General features: G+C 35.5%; 1 protein-coding gene across 1 annotated transcript in view; it reads left to right on the top strand.

Annotated features, from left to right (window-relative positions):
- Positions 1-17,343, top strand: part of EML6 (EMAP like 6) — a 106,416-nt gene that overhangs the window by 23,385 nt on the left and 65,688 nt on the right. Inside the window, exons 6-9 of the mRNA XM_070947590.1 lie at positions 741-876; positions 11,880-12,081; positions 12,861-12,998; positions 13,644-13,900. Coding sequence (XP_070803691.1) covers positions 741-876; positions 11,880-12,081; positions 12,861-12,998; positions 13,644-13,900 — 733 coding nt within the window. The remainder of the gene's footprint in view (positions 1-740; positions 877-11,879; positions 12,082-12,860; positions 12,999-13,643; positions 13,901-17,343) is intronic.

Genomic DNA, 17,343 nt, shown 5'->3' with positions numbered 1-17,343 from the left:
TCTGCTTATTCAATTTGTTCAACGTATATACACTGTTGATAAACTATAATATGCTTGTATCTTTATGTTAATTGTATCTAAATATCTAAGCCAAGGTCTTTTTTATCTTTACACAAGATTAGGCTATATAGGTATATGTATTATGTATACATACACAGAGTCACAATTTTATCTTTTAAATGGGAAAAACATAGATTATACATCATGTTACAAACTGTTTTTGTAAGAATCACAGATATCACAAGAGAATCTCTGTGTGACAAAATAGGAAGAAGGAAGCTACTATTTAGGAAACATGAAGAACCAAATTCCCTTATCCATCATGAAAACTGTTGCAACTGACTTAGATCTTAGAAACAACAAGTAAAAATATGAAGTGTATCCATCATAGAAATAGGCTGATCAAGTTAAGAGTGCTAGAATGATAGACATGAACTCAAATTATAGAATTGTCACACAATATTATTCTTTTAATCAGTAGTGCACAAATGACTGTATGCCTAATCTGGTTTTGCTGCTTAATATTTCTTGGCAAGGAAAAATATATTTCTAGTAGGCTGGTTTCATTTTGCTTGTTTGTGTATGATGGAATGACTAAATCATCTGATTATATAAATGTTTGGAATCTCATACGAAAAACATTATGATGTAATTCTGTTTGACAAGCATTACATTTTAACACTTTGCAAACAGCATTGTCGTATGAAACAAATTTTAAACTTGATTATTTTATTGTGCAGGCTGGAATTTTTAGTATGTATGGATGTGAAGAAGGTTTTGCAACTGGTGGGAGAGATGGCTGCATTCGACTGTGGGATATTGATTTCAAGCCAATAACTAAAATTGATCTCAGGGAGACTGAACAAGGATATAAAGGTAATACTATTTTTTATAAAGATTTTGCTGTTGATTTGTACAAACATTTTATTTATAAATTGTTTGGTATAAAATAGGTATGCTATTTTACCATTTAGAAAAATGTTTTTATACTTTCAGAATTTTGTTACTATGACCATAAGGAATTAACAGAACCAATTCATGTTTTGGAATCACTGAAACCATTTCATTTAAGTGCAATTCACAATACTTGTAGAGATTGGTCGATGGAGGGGCACATCGCGGGCCAGTGATAGAAGGGACCTTGACCCTCCTATCTGTGCCCTTAGGCCACAACTTCTTCCCGCCTTGGCACAACTTCAGACTATGTGTTAAATAGTACTTCCTGATACTATCATTCAATTTCCTGGGGAAAGGGAAAGCTTTAATGCCCAACTTCTTTTTTGTCTCAAGACGCTTTTGCCAGCAAGGATGGAATTGAGGGGAACTCTTTGGGTAAAGCAAACAATTTTCTTCCTTCCACCACTCTTTTGAATCTTGGGGTCTTGCAGTCAATGGAAACTGACCAAGGAGAGATTCAACCTAGAAATGAGGAGGAACTTTCTGACAGAACAATCAACCAATGGAACAGCTTGCCTTCAGAAGTTGTGGGAGCTTCATCACTTGAGACTTTCAAGAAAAGATTGGACTGCCATTTGTCAGAAATGGTGTAGGGTCTCCTGCTTGAGCGGGGGGTTGGACTAGATGACCTATAAGGTTCCTTCCAACTCTGTTAATCTGTTAAATCTGTTAAATCTGTTAAATCTGGGATAGGTGGATTGGGTGAATGTGGAATTTTGCTTTTATTCGGTGAATGGCTGAATGAGTGTAGTATGCCAGAGTGAATGAGGATTTCAATTTGTCCATTTGCTATAGTATTATGGCACTTTGCTATTACGTTACAATTATGTTACAAAAGCAGTTTATTTGTTGAATATTACTACTGTAGAATTGGAGGTAACATGAATGCATATCTGGATATACAAGATATATCCTCCCCCTTAGATATTTTTAATTGTAAATTGATTTTAGTTGGGGTGTTTTAAACTTATTGGGCCAAAATTTGTTTAATTCTTTTTAAAATTTTAAATTTTGTATGTGATGTTTTTATTCTTGGCTGTTCACCGCCCTGAGTCCTGTGGGAGAAGGGTGGTATAAAAATCTAATAAAATAAATAAATAAATAAATAAATAAAATAGTTCTGGAGACTAATATTAGTATAGATGTGCCTTCTCAAGTGGAGGAGTACCATTAAGTTTCAAGTGTTCTTAGAATGAAATAATGAACTGTCAATGAGATAATGCAAGAGATAGATAGATATAGATAGATACACAGACATAAAAATAAGAGGAGTGGGCTTTGTTATTCCAACAAAGATTAACAAAACCAAAAGAACAAAAATAAAAAACCCCAAATTAGTCTCCCCTGCATTTTCTATCACATAAGGATGTGTTGTCTTCTATTCACATATCTTTCAGAATTTGATTTGGTAAAATCTGACAACTTGAGACAATTGAAATATAATCGTGGCTGTAGCCCCCATTTTTGCAAAAACTGAGATGTGAAGAAACTTTATGTTTTAAAGCTTCCAGGGAACACTGAGCAAGGCTACTGGATAATATTGGTGCAGCGTAGGATATTTGTTGTAAGTTACATGTATTTGAGGGGACTGCTAGTAATATGAATTAAGATAAATATCTGAAGCATACACTCTCAGCTAGCGTTTAAGAGTTGCTGTGCAATTGCATTGTCACAAAGAATTAGAAGATTGTAAGAGTTTCTTTCCCATATGTCTTGAGGGCCCTCAATCAAAGCCAGTAGGCACCAGTATGGCTGTAGACCCTTCCATTAATGTCCTTCAAGATTTTAGCTTGTCTTATTATTAAAAGAAGGATTTCTTATTTAAAATGAACCATACTTGGAAGCTAGTAGAAAGAAGGGTGCTAAATGAAGAGCTGATGTTTTCTTTATTTTCAATAATATTTTGGATATATTCTTTGATACTAATATAAAGCAAGACAGTGGATCATTCTGAAATACTGAAGATTTTTTTTTAAAAAAATATAGAGATTAGATAAAAATAGGCTACAGAGATAAGGATAACATCCTCAAGTGCAACCCCAGTCCTTGCCATATCTTCTTTTGCTAACAATTTAATTTAAACTCATCTCAATGTTCCTGCCTGTCCTCTTGCTCCCCTCTCCAGTCCAATCCTACCCTTTGTTCCTTCCTCCCAGACCATGGTACAACCTAACCAATCATCTTACCCATACACTCAGTCCACACACTCAATCCATTGCCCCAATAATTCACCCTACCCCACAAGGAACTCTGCCACCTTCTTGGACACACTTTCCCAAGTATTCCATAAACTCTAGGGAAGGCAGGTCTCTGCAGAGAAGGAACACCAGGCCTCATAGCTCACTTACTTTCCAAAATGGGGGATGTCTCACCCCTCCAAAGGTGAAGAAGGCCAAGGAAATACAATCTTCCCAGGCTCAAGCAGGACCCCAGTCAGACATACCCATTCAGGGAGAAAAGAAGAACCCTCAAATTGTAAGTGGTGACCAGAAAACTAACAGAATACCTTTCAACCCCAAATAGCCAGGCATAGCCCAATAGTCTCCAGCTCCATTTCAGAAATAACTCTTAGGACTTCCCATATAGATCTGAACAACCCAAAGAATCACGCCTCCACAGGCCAAGTATCCTGGGGAGGCAGCAAGGCACCAAAAATCACATGTGGCCATCTACTGTATTTGCTCCATGGCAGCAAAGACCAACATATGTATCTGCTTATCTGACATTCACTCATTTGCTTTCTGATGTGCTTTATTGAGACAAATATTTGATTAGTATCTAATGTTCAGTATCTGGATCAAAATTTAGTCACAGCATGTGTTTGTTAATTAAGAGATAGAGATGCTGCAAGGGTTTCATGTTATATATATCCTGACGTGGTCAGGAGAGTGAGAAAAAATCGACATGTTATATAGAAATACCTTCTTGTTCCTTCAGAAAGCTAAGCAGATTAGATTTTCATCATTTATTTATGAATGTCAATAACACCTAGTGTGTCGGTACAATAGCATATCTTCTCAAAGGGCATCTGAAATGGATTCCTGTTTTAAAGATAGTGGAAGTTAATTTAAAAAGGAAATTATTATGAGATTTATTAAATCAATGCCATTTATTGGTGCTACAGCTCTATATAAAGAATGCCAAAAAACAGATACTCAAAGAAACATGGAGATACAAAACCTATAAACTATTTATTAAAATTGACAAATTAAACAGGATTATATTTGTGGAGTATATTGTATTAAAACTCTTTGTGTGGGTTGTTGTTGGGTTTTTTTTGGTATCAAAAAAGGGAATTAAATGGGAAGGAAGAAATCTTCACCTCCCAACTTCTTGAATTCATCTGTTCCATCCCCACATATTCTTTGGATTATAAGTGTAGTTGTCTACACACATATATTGTGTATACATAGACATAATTGTGTAATCCATATTCCTAGTTTTTCTGCTTTTCTGCTGATAGATCAAATCATTTTTTTCTGAAATTCTGGTAGCACTTTTTCATTCTAACCAATATTATTAAAAGCCATAATATAAGCTTTTGTGAGCTACAGCTCACTTCATCAATGGCTAAATCAATGTTGGATTTAAATTGGAAATTAGATGGGAGGGAAAGGAAGAGAAAGATAAGGTTTTGTACAGATGCAGGTTGCAAGTGAGATAGATGACAGGAACATTATCAAATAACAATTGTAATATATTCAAAATCCATTCTGTTTGCTGAGGTCTTCTATAATAGCTTGAAGCCTTTTCACGAACACTATGAATTTAGCAGCTTCTCACTCCATTGCGCTGACAAAGCTTGTTTGCTTGTTTCACCAAAATGGGTACTCATAATGAAGTGCCCTGGAAAGTTGCAATGCTCCCATATTACCTTGTCCTTCTTTTGAGTCCTAACGTCAACTTTATGTCAATTTATTGTGCAAAGTTTATTCCATTTGTCTAATGTAGAATCCAGAGGGGATGTTGCAGGCAGATTATGTTATATATCACTTTAGAAGAAGAATATATGAAAGTGCCTTTATGTGAAGTTGTGGAGCCTATGATGGTACTGTTGGTATAAATGTGGGAGCAAAGGAGACATCTAGATTTATTGCATATGTTAATATTATTGTCCTGTTATATCTTGTTGCTTGTAAATATATGTTTCAGATTAGGTGGTGTCTCTATCTAAGTATGGGTCTGCCATCTAGTGCCTAAAAAGTAATGTAATTGTCCAGTATGTCCAGTCATCAATGGTGTGTTGATAAATGTGTAACAACCGGCTCTGCCAGCTTCATTGCTTCCACTGTACTGCATCACAAGCTACCAAACAATTGTTTGGCATGCTAGGTGGACTGCTCTCAAGCGTCTTGTAAAATTCCAGAAAATGTAACATTTGGCTTTTGTAAACTGACATGAGCTATGTCTAGCACATCACCAGCTGGAGCATATTAATGATATATTGGTGTATGGCTCACATGATTTGCACATACGGCCTAGATTGTTAGTAATATAATTAAAGGAAACCATTAACCATGTAATTTATAAGTGCTGTGCAGAAATATCAACGAAGGCAGATTTTTATTGATTTATTTATAATATTCTTATTCAATTCCCCATCATTTCATTGTTTTTAATAATACATTCCCCAGAGCACAGAAACAATTAATAAAATATAGCAATATTAAAATATTCTATTTAAGAAATATTAAGTGATTCACAAAACAGTGATAGAAAACAGCCAACTTATTTGATCTCTTTTAAATGTAAAAGTGGAATTTTAACTGTTATCCTTCATTTTCAATATTTGGGCAGATCACCACTATGCAAAGTACCTCAATCTTTATTATGGCTCTAAAATTTTGCAGTTCTCCTCCATCTCTTCAGCAAAGCTTGGCCAACTCCAGGGTGGTCTTCTCATGTCATCTATATTTCCCTACGTGATTACCCGTGCCCCTTTCAGTTTATAGGGGAATTATCCCTGATTTGAGAACTACTTTGTATTTTCAGAACCAACTCTTGAGTCTTGGAAATCTTCATTCTGGAATTATTTTTTTCATATGTTGCATTAGCAGATATATCTTAGATCATAATCTGTTGGTTTTATGGCATAATTTTAATGGGTGTTATGTACTCTGTCTTTCACACGTCCATATATTCTTATGTGGTACAAGGTGTGTGTGTGTGTTCATGTATACCCATGCACACACATGAATCCATGCTTGTACATGCACTTGGTTCTCAATCCATGGAACAGAAACATTGTCTTTAGGCCTAAGTTAAGAAACAAATGCACTACCAACTCTTATTACACTTGTGACCACTCTGGAAGTATCTAATTTGCAACTATGAGAATCAGAATATTGATAGCTACACTTCAGGATTGCTCCAAGTTGTGTTCTTCTTATGTTTCCTCTGTCTTTTTCTGAGAAGTCTTCATTAGAATTTGAACTTAAAATTACAATTAACTCCTACTGCTAACTAATTCTCCATGGAATACAAAAACATATAGTTTTATTAAAATATGATATAAAAATTGAGAGCTTTTGCCTGTTTTGTATGTCTATATAACATATGTTTAATATATTTTAGGAGGGAGCTTGATATGATGAAACAGATTGCAAACCTGCCAGCAATAAGAATTAATAGTTGTGTAGTACTTCTCCATATGCACTGTTAACATAGTTAATACTGTAACTAAGATACAGAAATGAGCATCTGCTTCACTATTACATAGAGATAATCAGTTAGAGTCCTTCAGGGGAAAAATGTTACTGATGTGTATATAAGTATTTGCTGCTATAGAAACTGGAGATTGAAAAATATTGTGAAAAAGTATAGACAACTGCATATTAAAGCATACTAATAGGCAAATCATATTGAATCAGAAAATTAGCATTAGGTATTGTCTATGCCAGTTTATCCAGTTTGTTATCCACAAAATCAAACATAGTTTTGATTTTGTCCATCTGGGTAGTGTCTGAGAGCCCTTCAGTCTTTCTATTTTATAGATGTCTGGTGTTAAAAAACAAACTTGATGGATTATGTTGGACTTTGGGGAAATAATCTTATTCAATTTGCATGGCAGAATTCATGCTTTGGATATAAAACACCCCAGATTTAAAGGATCAAGTAGCAACTAATGGAAAAGCCTTGAACCTGGAAATTGGTTATTAGTCAGAGTAAATGATACATGTCTACTCTGAGTTATAATAGTTTCCTGGGTACCTCATTATTAATGTTAGAAAAATGTGTAACTGTTTCAGCAGTCACTGAACTCATTTATTACATTTAAAATGTTGTTACCAAAATCTCCCTATTACTGACTTTAAAAGTGTAAGATAATACAGTACATGCACATATATAAACAAGCAAGAATGGACTAGCACCAGCTAGATTGGATAATAATTTTTTTAAAAAACTAAATTACTATGTCCTTAAATTCATTTGGCAAAATAAAAAACCCAGAATCAAACTTAAAATGCTTCAAGAGCTTAAAGAAAGAGGAGGATTTGATGTTCCAAAATGGGAATACTACTATCAGGCCGCAAATTTAGTCTGGATCAGGGATTGGATATTGTTGAGAAGGAGGTTGTTGATCTTGGAAGGGGAGGGGCTACATCAAGGTTGGCATTATTTTCTTTGGCAAAACAGAATCCCAAAGCACAGGTGCCTTGCAGGACATTATGTGAGGAATATTCTAATTGAGTCCTGGAGGAAAATTAAGGGTAAAATTTACTCTTCAATCCCCTCTTGGCTGGTCCCACTCGAAGCTATAACGTATAGGCCTCTATATAACAAAGAAAATCATCTCTCTTACCGGGAACTTTTGGACCCCCATGGTAGTCTGAAATCAAGAAATGAGTTGGAGTTGCAGGGAAGACAACTGGATTGGTGGGTTTATGCCCAAATTTGCTCGAAATTTAAAAAAGATAGGGAACAAGATGGTATTAATTTGAATCAGCATGATCTGGACAATATCATTCTAGGAAAAGAGGACAAAATGTTATCAAGGATATATAAACTTTTAATAGACTATTGGATAGGGGATGAAATAGTTAAAGACTCTATGATTGCCTAGGGGAGAAATATTGGCTATCCAATTGATTTGACAAAATGGGAAGAAATCTGGCTTAAACATATGAAATTCCTGTGGGCAACATCATACAAAGAAAATGTGTACAAGATGCTGTATAAATGGCACCTTCCACCTGCTCGTCTTTCTAAAATGTATTCAAATCTCTCACCAAACTGTTGGAAGTGTGGGGAGATTGGCACCTATTTCCACATGTGGTGGACCTGCTCCAGGACGACTGAATTCTGGAAAATTATACAGGCATGGATCATGGAAATCACAGGTTATAACCTAATTCTGAAACCAGAGTACTATCTACTGAACATCAGGCCAGACAACATAGGCACAAATATATGGTGTCTGTGTGTATTTATCACCACGTCAGCAAGAATATGTTTCGCCCACCATTGGAAGGGGAAAGACCTGCCGGCTGAAGATTTGATTTTGGAGAAAATTTTGGATTATGCGGAAGCCGACAGACTGACTAAAGCATTGAGAGATCAAAAGGACTCCGTATATTTCCAATGTTGGGACAAATGGTACGTTTGGTTGAACAACAGACGCCCAAAAAGTCAAGTATAACCAGGATTATGTTTAATATATGTTAAATCTGACTGAAGCCTACATACCGTAGAAAGTGTAAATATCATGTAAAGTTCCTGTCGCGATCATTTGTTTGACTATTTCTTTTTTTTGATGTATTGTTTTAAATAAATAAATAAATAAAAAATTTAAAAAAAAAACAAGCAAGAATGGACTTGAGTTAGCATGTCATGAGTAATGTTTGCTTTGAACAAGTTGTTCAAGAGGACTTGAGTTGGAAAGACTGCTTACTATCCTATTCTTCCTGCTACCAACTTTCATAAAATCCCATGCTTCAAAAAGTAGAACAACAGGATCCATTGTGAATGTCAAAATTTTGTGAGATGGTGGGTCCGTTGCAAGGTACTGAAATCACGGTATATGCCTACCTTCTTGCAGATTTTGGCAGTCCTCTGTAGATACTGCTGCATGCCTGGCTGCCCTGATATCAATTCCCTGAAAAACTGTAGAGTGAAGTATCATGATCAAAAGACCATTCTAGAGTTCATATATGCTGGCTGTTTCTCTCTGAAGAGTCCTTAGAATTAAGCCTCTGCTGTTCCATGACTGTCTGTCTGCTCCTAGAGATGGACCCACTGTTCTTTCTAATCCCTATCAATAAACAAACAATTCTGACTTCCAATTGATGTTGTGACACTATCAGACGCGAAGAGCGGGGCTCTGCGAACTTGCACCGAATCCCTTCATTGGAGGGGCCCATAAGGGGCTAAAGTCACCCTGTAGGGGTGATGAAGAGTGAAGGGATGCCCTACAGGTCGCAGAGAGCAGCGGCTCTCCTGCTTGATCCAGGGCTAATTCCCTCTCAGCTGACAACAAAGAGGAATGGCAGCCATTATGGCTGCCATGATGCTGGGGCAGCCGAAGAAACAAAGACTGTGCTGGAGAGGTGTGTGAACAGTGACTGGAACTGGGTGAGGGAACTTTTTTATTATCTAAAACCAACCCTAAAGAAAATGAACTCTGGAAAAGGGACTCTTTGAAGAGTTTGTTTAAGCGGCGAACAATTACAGAGAGAAAAATCATAGACCCGAAAGAAAAGAAAAGGATATTAAGAAGAGAGCGCAAAACCTTTAAAAACTTAGAAAGATTGGATCACTAACTTTTATTGGCAACAAGGCATTTTAAAATGCTGGAACTACCTGTTAGAATTTGGATTATTTGTTTGAATAAACACAATGGAACTTGTTAGAATTTATGCAATGTTGAAGTTAAGTGGAAAGCACCATCTACTGGTGAATGGAATACATTATACTCCTTTAACCCTGGGAAAATACTGATAAGACAGAAGGGAAAGTGGAAACAACCACCTGGAGGACTGCTGTGCTATCTATTGTTTTATACTTAACTACTCCATGACTACTGGAGCTCAAATGGTGAAAATACGGAAGACGTCTAAGTAAAGTGACTTTCAAATATCAGGAGTTAGGATTGAATTTATAGGGATTTAAGAAGACATTTGGAAATTTTCCTGGATTACCTAAAAAGAGCTAAATTGACTATCTGTGGGATACAAAAAACTATATTACTGTAATCCCAGAGGAGCAACAACAGGACTGAGTAAATGGTTTCCAGATCGACTGTCTGAGGGCAAAGATAATTGAGACTATGGGGCAGTGATAGACCATTGACAGACTATTGAGCGATAGTTGGATTTATCAAAAAAGAAGGCAAGATGTTTCAGCAGGGGGAAATAAGCGGGTTGCAAAATAATTGGTGGTAATGTTCCAAAGCATTTATGATTCTATGATAAGGAATCACAGGGAGATAATGGATTTAATATAATAATATAAAGAATATAATATATATAAGAATAATATAAATGGGAAGAATAACATAATATAATATAAAATAAAATATAAAAAGAATAATATAAATGGGAAGCTAGAAAGTGCTTCACAAGGGATAATGAATAATGATCAAAAAGCCCAGGAAATAGAGGAGATACTAGAGAGACCAGAGGAAAAGATAAAATGGACAAATCAAGAAACAAAAGAAGAAGAAAAGAAGGCAAAAGTAATAAAAATTAATGAAGCAATTCAGGGAAAGTATATGCTAAAAGACCCAAAAATTATTTTGGATAAACAGAAACATATTTTTGAAAGTTGGGCAGATCCTCTGGAGGCTTGGCAGCGAAAGATAGTAGAGATGGAAGAAATACTTAAGTTAAACAGGAAAGTTGTAGATAGAGAAGAAGACCCAAGGAAGGAATTTAGGAGGCAAGTCAAAAAATGAATAAGAATTGAACTATTAAAACAGCCAAGAGATGGTGGATAGAGGAAATGTTTTGTAACACAAGATTGGCATTATTAAGAGCTAGAATAGAAGCAGACACAAGAAATAGAGGGAATAATATTATGCATATTTTACATAATATATTAAAAGTAATAGCTAGATATAAAGATTAGCTGGTGAAAGATGGTGACATTATGTCTTAATGATATTGCTATTGTTATTAGAATGGGGGATTAAAATGTTGAACAATTAAATAATGAAGGCCTATATTTTAGCATAAATATGTATAATAACATTACAATTATATAAGTATGACTTAAATAACAAATAATATTAATATTATCACTACCACTTGTATTCAAAGAAATGATACCCAGTTCGTGTATTGATTTTGGTGTGTGTGTGTGTGTGTGTGTGTGTGTGTGTGTGTGTGTGTAAGTCTTGGTGTATTCGGGTCTTTTCCCATGTAAGATTGAGAGTATCTTGGCAACGTTTTGGCAGAATCTCATCTGCCATCATCAGGCCTGTGCAAGGGTTCTTCAGCAGCAACAGCCGTTACTGTTTCAAATCTGGTGCTGGCAGCGTGCTTTGTTGGGATGGCCCCACCTCTTCATCCTGATTGGTTGGGAGTCCCAGTCTGTGTCTATTGGCTTGGCTTCGGGTGTATGATCGGTTGTTCTCCACCAGGTGGCAGGGCTTCATCTTTGTGGCTGGCTGGGGTGTGTTGGCAGATGAGATTCTGCCAAAACGTTGCCAAGATGCTCTCAATCTTACGAGCTCCGGAATTTAAAATTTTAAAATTTTAAGTTCAGGAGCTCACAGGATGTCTGCTTCTTTTTTATTCGACAGAAATTTGCTAAAGACATGATTCTCCAAAAGTGAAGCATTTTATTTCCTATTGCATTCCAAAGAAGACAAGTTGCATACATATTTAAGTCTTCTATTGAAAAGTAATAGGGCTTCACAATGCTTAAGCTAAATTATAATAATTATTATATTAGTTTACAAAGATTATTCTGTCCTTTCTCAGGTTTATCTATCAGAAGCGTGTGTTGGAAAGGAGATCGGCTTCTAGCAGGAACACAGGACAGTGAAATATTTGAAATTATTGTGAGAGAAAGAGATAAGCCAATGCTTATAATGCAAGGTCACTGTGAAGGCGAGCTCTGGGCTCTGGCAGTCCATCCCAAAAAGCCATTAGTTGTTACTGGCAGTGATGATCGATCTGTGCGGTAAGGCAACAGCATGTATCCCTAATGTTTCACCACAGTTGTGTTGGGAAATCCTCATGGCTTTGAGGATCACAATGCTGGTGATCATTTAATTGGAAGAAGAAAATTTAAGCAATATTCAACTAGATATTTTATTTATTTATTTAGTTATATATTATTTATTACAGCATTGATATTCCAGTTTATTAGCCAAAGAATAGGTATTTAAAGTGCAAGTATTTTTAATAAATGTGTTAGCTAAAAGAAAACCCAAGTAGTGTTAAAATATGTGATAGCTGTGAAAATTATTTTATCTCACTCTCTCTCTCCCCCAAACCTACCTCACACAATTGCTGTTGTGAGGAAAATTGGAGGTAGCATTCTTTATGTTGCCTTGAAATCCTGAACAAAGGTGGGATATAAATCAACAAATAAATATAAATACAGTAATTATGTGATTAATATTACTGTGATTAATATTTAAGATACCTGTTTAGTGCCATTTTCAAATCTGATAAACATTCCCTGTACCTCTTTATTATTAATCCAGTTATTAATAAAAATAATGGAGAATAGAATCACATGGTGATGAGATGATTTCTCATTTCATTTGCATGTTGAACTACAAACTACCCAATCCCTTTTAACTTTAATCTGTTCTGTGAACCAGATAAGCAGAAAATAGAATGGGAGAGATGCACATAAAGTTTGGAGTAATGTCTCTCCGGCCAAAAAAGCAATACATAAATGCCACATTGTAGCGATTAACAGACTTCTTTCAATTTACCTTTCTTGTGAAGCTTATGGAGTCTTGCTGATCATGCTTTGATTGCCCGATGCAATATGGAAGAAGCTGTACGGAGTGTCTCTTTCAGCCCTGATGGATCTCAGCTGGCTCTGGGAATGAAAGATGGCTCTTTTATTGTTCTGAGAGTAAGGTAGGCTTGACTCCTGCCTTTAAAAAAATAATTCAGACCAAATCTGAAATGTATTAATGCAATTTTTGAGAATAGTTTTATATGTTGTTGGCCTGAATAAGACACAATAGTCTGATAAAATGTATTTTGAAAGCTTGAGGATAAGTTTTCTGAAAAAATTTACATGGGTCAAGCACAATATATAAAACTAGTAATTGTGATCTATATACCAGTATTCATCACTTAGAGTTTATGGTAAGGCAATGCGATTTTTCTAAATTATAACTTAATTTTAAATTAGAACAAAACCGAACTACCATGATGAGTAGACCTAATCTATATATATGTATATCTTTTTGCATCCCTAGCTTAGAGGCTTTAATTCTGGCTTATTAAATCATAGTTTTCTAACCAGATCCGATTTGTTAGCAGTACCTAAACTAAATGATAATATTCTGCTACAAAGCTATTATTCTATATACTACTTTTGAAGAACAAATTCTGTTGAGGTTAATAGGACCTCTTAACTACATATGTATTGGATTGCCCTTTAAGAGCATGTTTGCGCAACATAGAATATGTCTAGATAATAAGACTGCATACCACCATCTTATCATTTTTTATTTGCACACCCACTGCTAACAATGTTTTCAACACTCTTTGCAGAGATATGACAGAAGTTGTTCATATCAAAGATCGGAAAGAAGTAATTCATGAAATGAAGTTTTCACCAGATGGCTGCTATCTTGCAGTGGGTTCTAACGATGGTCAGGTTGATATCTATGCAGTTGCTCAGCGGTATAAGAAAACTGGAGAATGCAGCAAGTCTTCTAGTTTTATCACTCATATTGACTGGTCTCTAGACAGTAAATTCTTGCAAACAAATGATGGTGCAGGAGCACACTTCTTCTACAGGATGCCGTGTAAGCAAATATTTCTTCATTACACGCATTTAATTTTAATGAGCAGTACATAAAATGTTTAATCAATATACTTCAGAGTTAGGACTGTGTGATTACTTGAAATAAGCACTATTCCCCACTAACCTATCTCTCTCGTCTCTACCTCTATCTATCTATCTATCTATCTATCTATCTATCTATCTATCTATCATCTATCATCTATCATCTATCTAACTATCATCTATCTGTCATCTATCTATCTGTCATCTATTATCTAGCTAGCGAAGGAACTTATACCAGAGCATAGGGGAACATAATGGGGCAATTTAATAAATAAATAAATAAAACCATATATATCCCTTTAACCTCCATAGATAAACAGTAGTGTGTGTGTGTGTGTGTGTGTGTGTGTGTGTGTGTGAATGCAAAAATTAGCCAAAATAGATTAGCTAAAAATCATCAGTTTCACCCCTGTATATGAATTTTCTTAATTTTAAAGTTGTACATTATTATGTTTAAAATTAAAATTTAAAATTTAAAAATTTTAAATTATATGTTTAAAATTATGCTAAAGTTTACATCGTTGCATGTTGATGTAAAGAAATATAACACTATTACTAAAGTTAGAAATAATTACTGAATTCCTTGTTTTTGAAATGTATTGGAACTGTTGGACATAACAACGGAAAATAGATTTGACTAAGAAAACTGGATTAGCTAATATTAGAATTTATTAGAATTTAGAATAACAATATCAAGTAATAGTATTACATTTTTAATGCAATGTAATAATACACTACAATGAAACCTCATTTTAAAGCACCATTTATCAGTTGTGCAATGATATCATTAAGCAAATGGCAATTTCTGTAATTTTCCTTAATGTTTCATTACACCAGTAAGAGAAATTAGCATATCATAAAATTATGATAAAATTAACATAAATGTAACTGCCTCATCTGAATTACATTTGATATAATGGAGTTATACATGTATCTCTGGTTGGATGTTGTGTTAGAGAAAAAAAGGCCATGACAGAGAAGGCACACTTCCTCAGTTGCACAAGATGACAATTTTTGTAGAAGGGACACGGAGTGCACTAACTTGGCCCGATGAGCAGGAATAATGGGAAACAGACAATTCCTCAAATAACTAGGCACTAGGCCATTAAAGACTTTATAAATTTGGATCAGCATCTTGAATTTCAGCCAGAAGTCAACCAATAACTAATGCAGCTTGTGTAGCAGCAATGACTCATGAGCATAGTGAGGAGTAACTGTTCCTGCCTGTACCCTTGCTTTTTAAACCAACTGTAGCTAGATGGCATTCAAGAGCAACCCCATGTAGAATGTATTGTCATAGTTCAATTGTGAGGTGACTAGCAGATAAGCAATCATCTGAAGAACCTCGTGGGTGAAAAGAGGACACAACTGACACACAAGACCCTCCTGACCACAGCTATCATCTGCTCTTCAAACAATAACTGTGAGTCCAGTAGAACCTCCAGGTTGCACACTAGTCTTAAATGGGGAAATGCAACCCCATCCCAGTCCAAAGATGAGAACATTCTCAGCCCAGAGGCCCCAAACAGACTTACAACTCAATCTTCTTGGGATCCTAGCTGAAGTGTTTCTTCCTATCCAGGCCTCTAGCTTCACTTATGGAGCCCAAGACTGAAATGCACAATTGATTATTAATAATACTGAACCCTGAACTAACTTCACCCAGCAGTTTCATGTAGATGTTAAAAAGGGTGTGTGTGAAAGCATTAAACACTGAGGTACTCCACATGAGTAGATGCAATCTCCTCCCTCTTGTCAACATGCACTGGGACTGACCATTGTGGAAGGAGATGAACCACTGCAACTACTACAAATAAAATGTATTTATTTATTTATCAAATTTATATCACTTCCCATCTCTGGTACTACGGGTGACTTGTATTGTACAGTGTATGTGTGTGTATATACACATTTAAAATTAGAAAAAATCAGCATTAGAAATAGAGATATTTAAAATTAAAAATATATACAAACCTTGAAGGAGGGGAGGGAGAGGGAGAAATAGTAAAGTGTATCATTTTCAGTCAAGAAAAGAGCCGTCATATTTAAACTTTCCCCCATGGATTGTATGTTATTGGACAGGGAAATAAGGATTTATGAGGCAAAACTTAAAAGATCTGTAAAAATAAATGTTGGACATCAAAACAACATACATAAATGAATTAAAATTAATGAATTGTAAAAAATTAATTTTATTGTATTGTAAATCAAATGATTTGTTGTTACAAATACTATAAGGGGGAAAGATGGGAGAGAATTCATCTGCAAGTGAAAGATGATGAAATGTATAAATACCTGATGAAGTTAGAGATCAAATTCCTTTTCCAGACTCATTGAGATATTTTTAAATCAAAACTCATCTACAAAACAAAATTGTAACCTAATCCCCATTCTGGGTTTTATTTATATACCAAAGAGAGTTTGTATAAGATTTTTGATAGAGCGGGGTTTTTTTTCTCACAATAATAATAGTGGTTACCAAGAAGTTCTCATTGTCTCATGATTGCTATGACAGAGGTTTTTCTCTCTTAGAGACTTTGACTTAATTCACTGTAGTTGGACTTTTATCTGCTTTCTTGCAGACTTCTTGATACAAATTTTTTTAAAAAGAAGAGATTGGATAACCATTTCTGTGAAATAGTACAGGGCTTCCTGCCTGAGCAGGGGGTTGGACTAGAAGACCTCCAAGATCCCTTCCAACTCTGTTATTCTATTCTGTTCTATTCAGATAATGATTCAGCTCATTTTTCTCAACATTTACTCTGTCTCTACCTTTTATTTTTTCATTGTCCAATGGTACAGGTGTTAAAGCAGTGGTGAAATGTAAAATTTGTTACTACCGGTTCTGTGGGCGTGGCTTGGTGGTGGTGGTGGTAATGTGACTGGGTGGGCGTGGCCAACTTTTTTTCTTTTTACTTTTAAAAGCATTTTTTCTACAGCCAAAGAGGTTGTAAAAAAAATGCTTTTAAAAGCCTCTGACGATCCCAGCTGAGTTGCCTGATTGTCAGAGGCTTTTTTTTCTTTTAAAAACATTTTTTCTACAACCTCTTCGGCCGAAGAGGTTGCAGAAAAAAATGCTTTTAAAAGCCTCTGGTGATCGCGCGTCTCAGCTGGGCATGTGGTGGGGCGCAGGGATTTTTGCTACCAGTTCTCCGAACCACCCACCGCCATTGCTACTGGATCAGGCAATCCGGTCCAAACCGGGAGCATTTCACCCCCGTGTTAAAGTATATAAAATTTGTTAACCTTGTCACCAATTATCTTGGAGGGAAGTCAGGTATTATCTTTATTTGTAGTAGCTTGAAACAATCACTTGTGAAAGGGATCAGCAATAGGTTCAACAAATTTCTGTGGATTTGTTGTGCATTTAAAGATGAGTGGATAGCACTCCAACTCAGCAAT

Source organism: Pituophis catenifer, unplaced genomic scaffold (genome assembly GCF_029215685.1).
Source record: "Pituophis catenifer annectens isolate HBS135680 unplaced genomic scaffold, rPitCat1.0.hap2 SCAF_1, whole genome shotgun sequence".
In the NCBI taxonomy this organism is placed as follows: Eukaryota; Metazoa; Chordata; class Lepidosauria; order Squamata; family Colubridae; genus Pituophis; species Pituophis catenifer.
The sequence above is the reverse complement of the archived record's forward strand: the minus strand, read 5'-3'. Positions and strand labels throughout refer to the sequence as shown.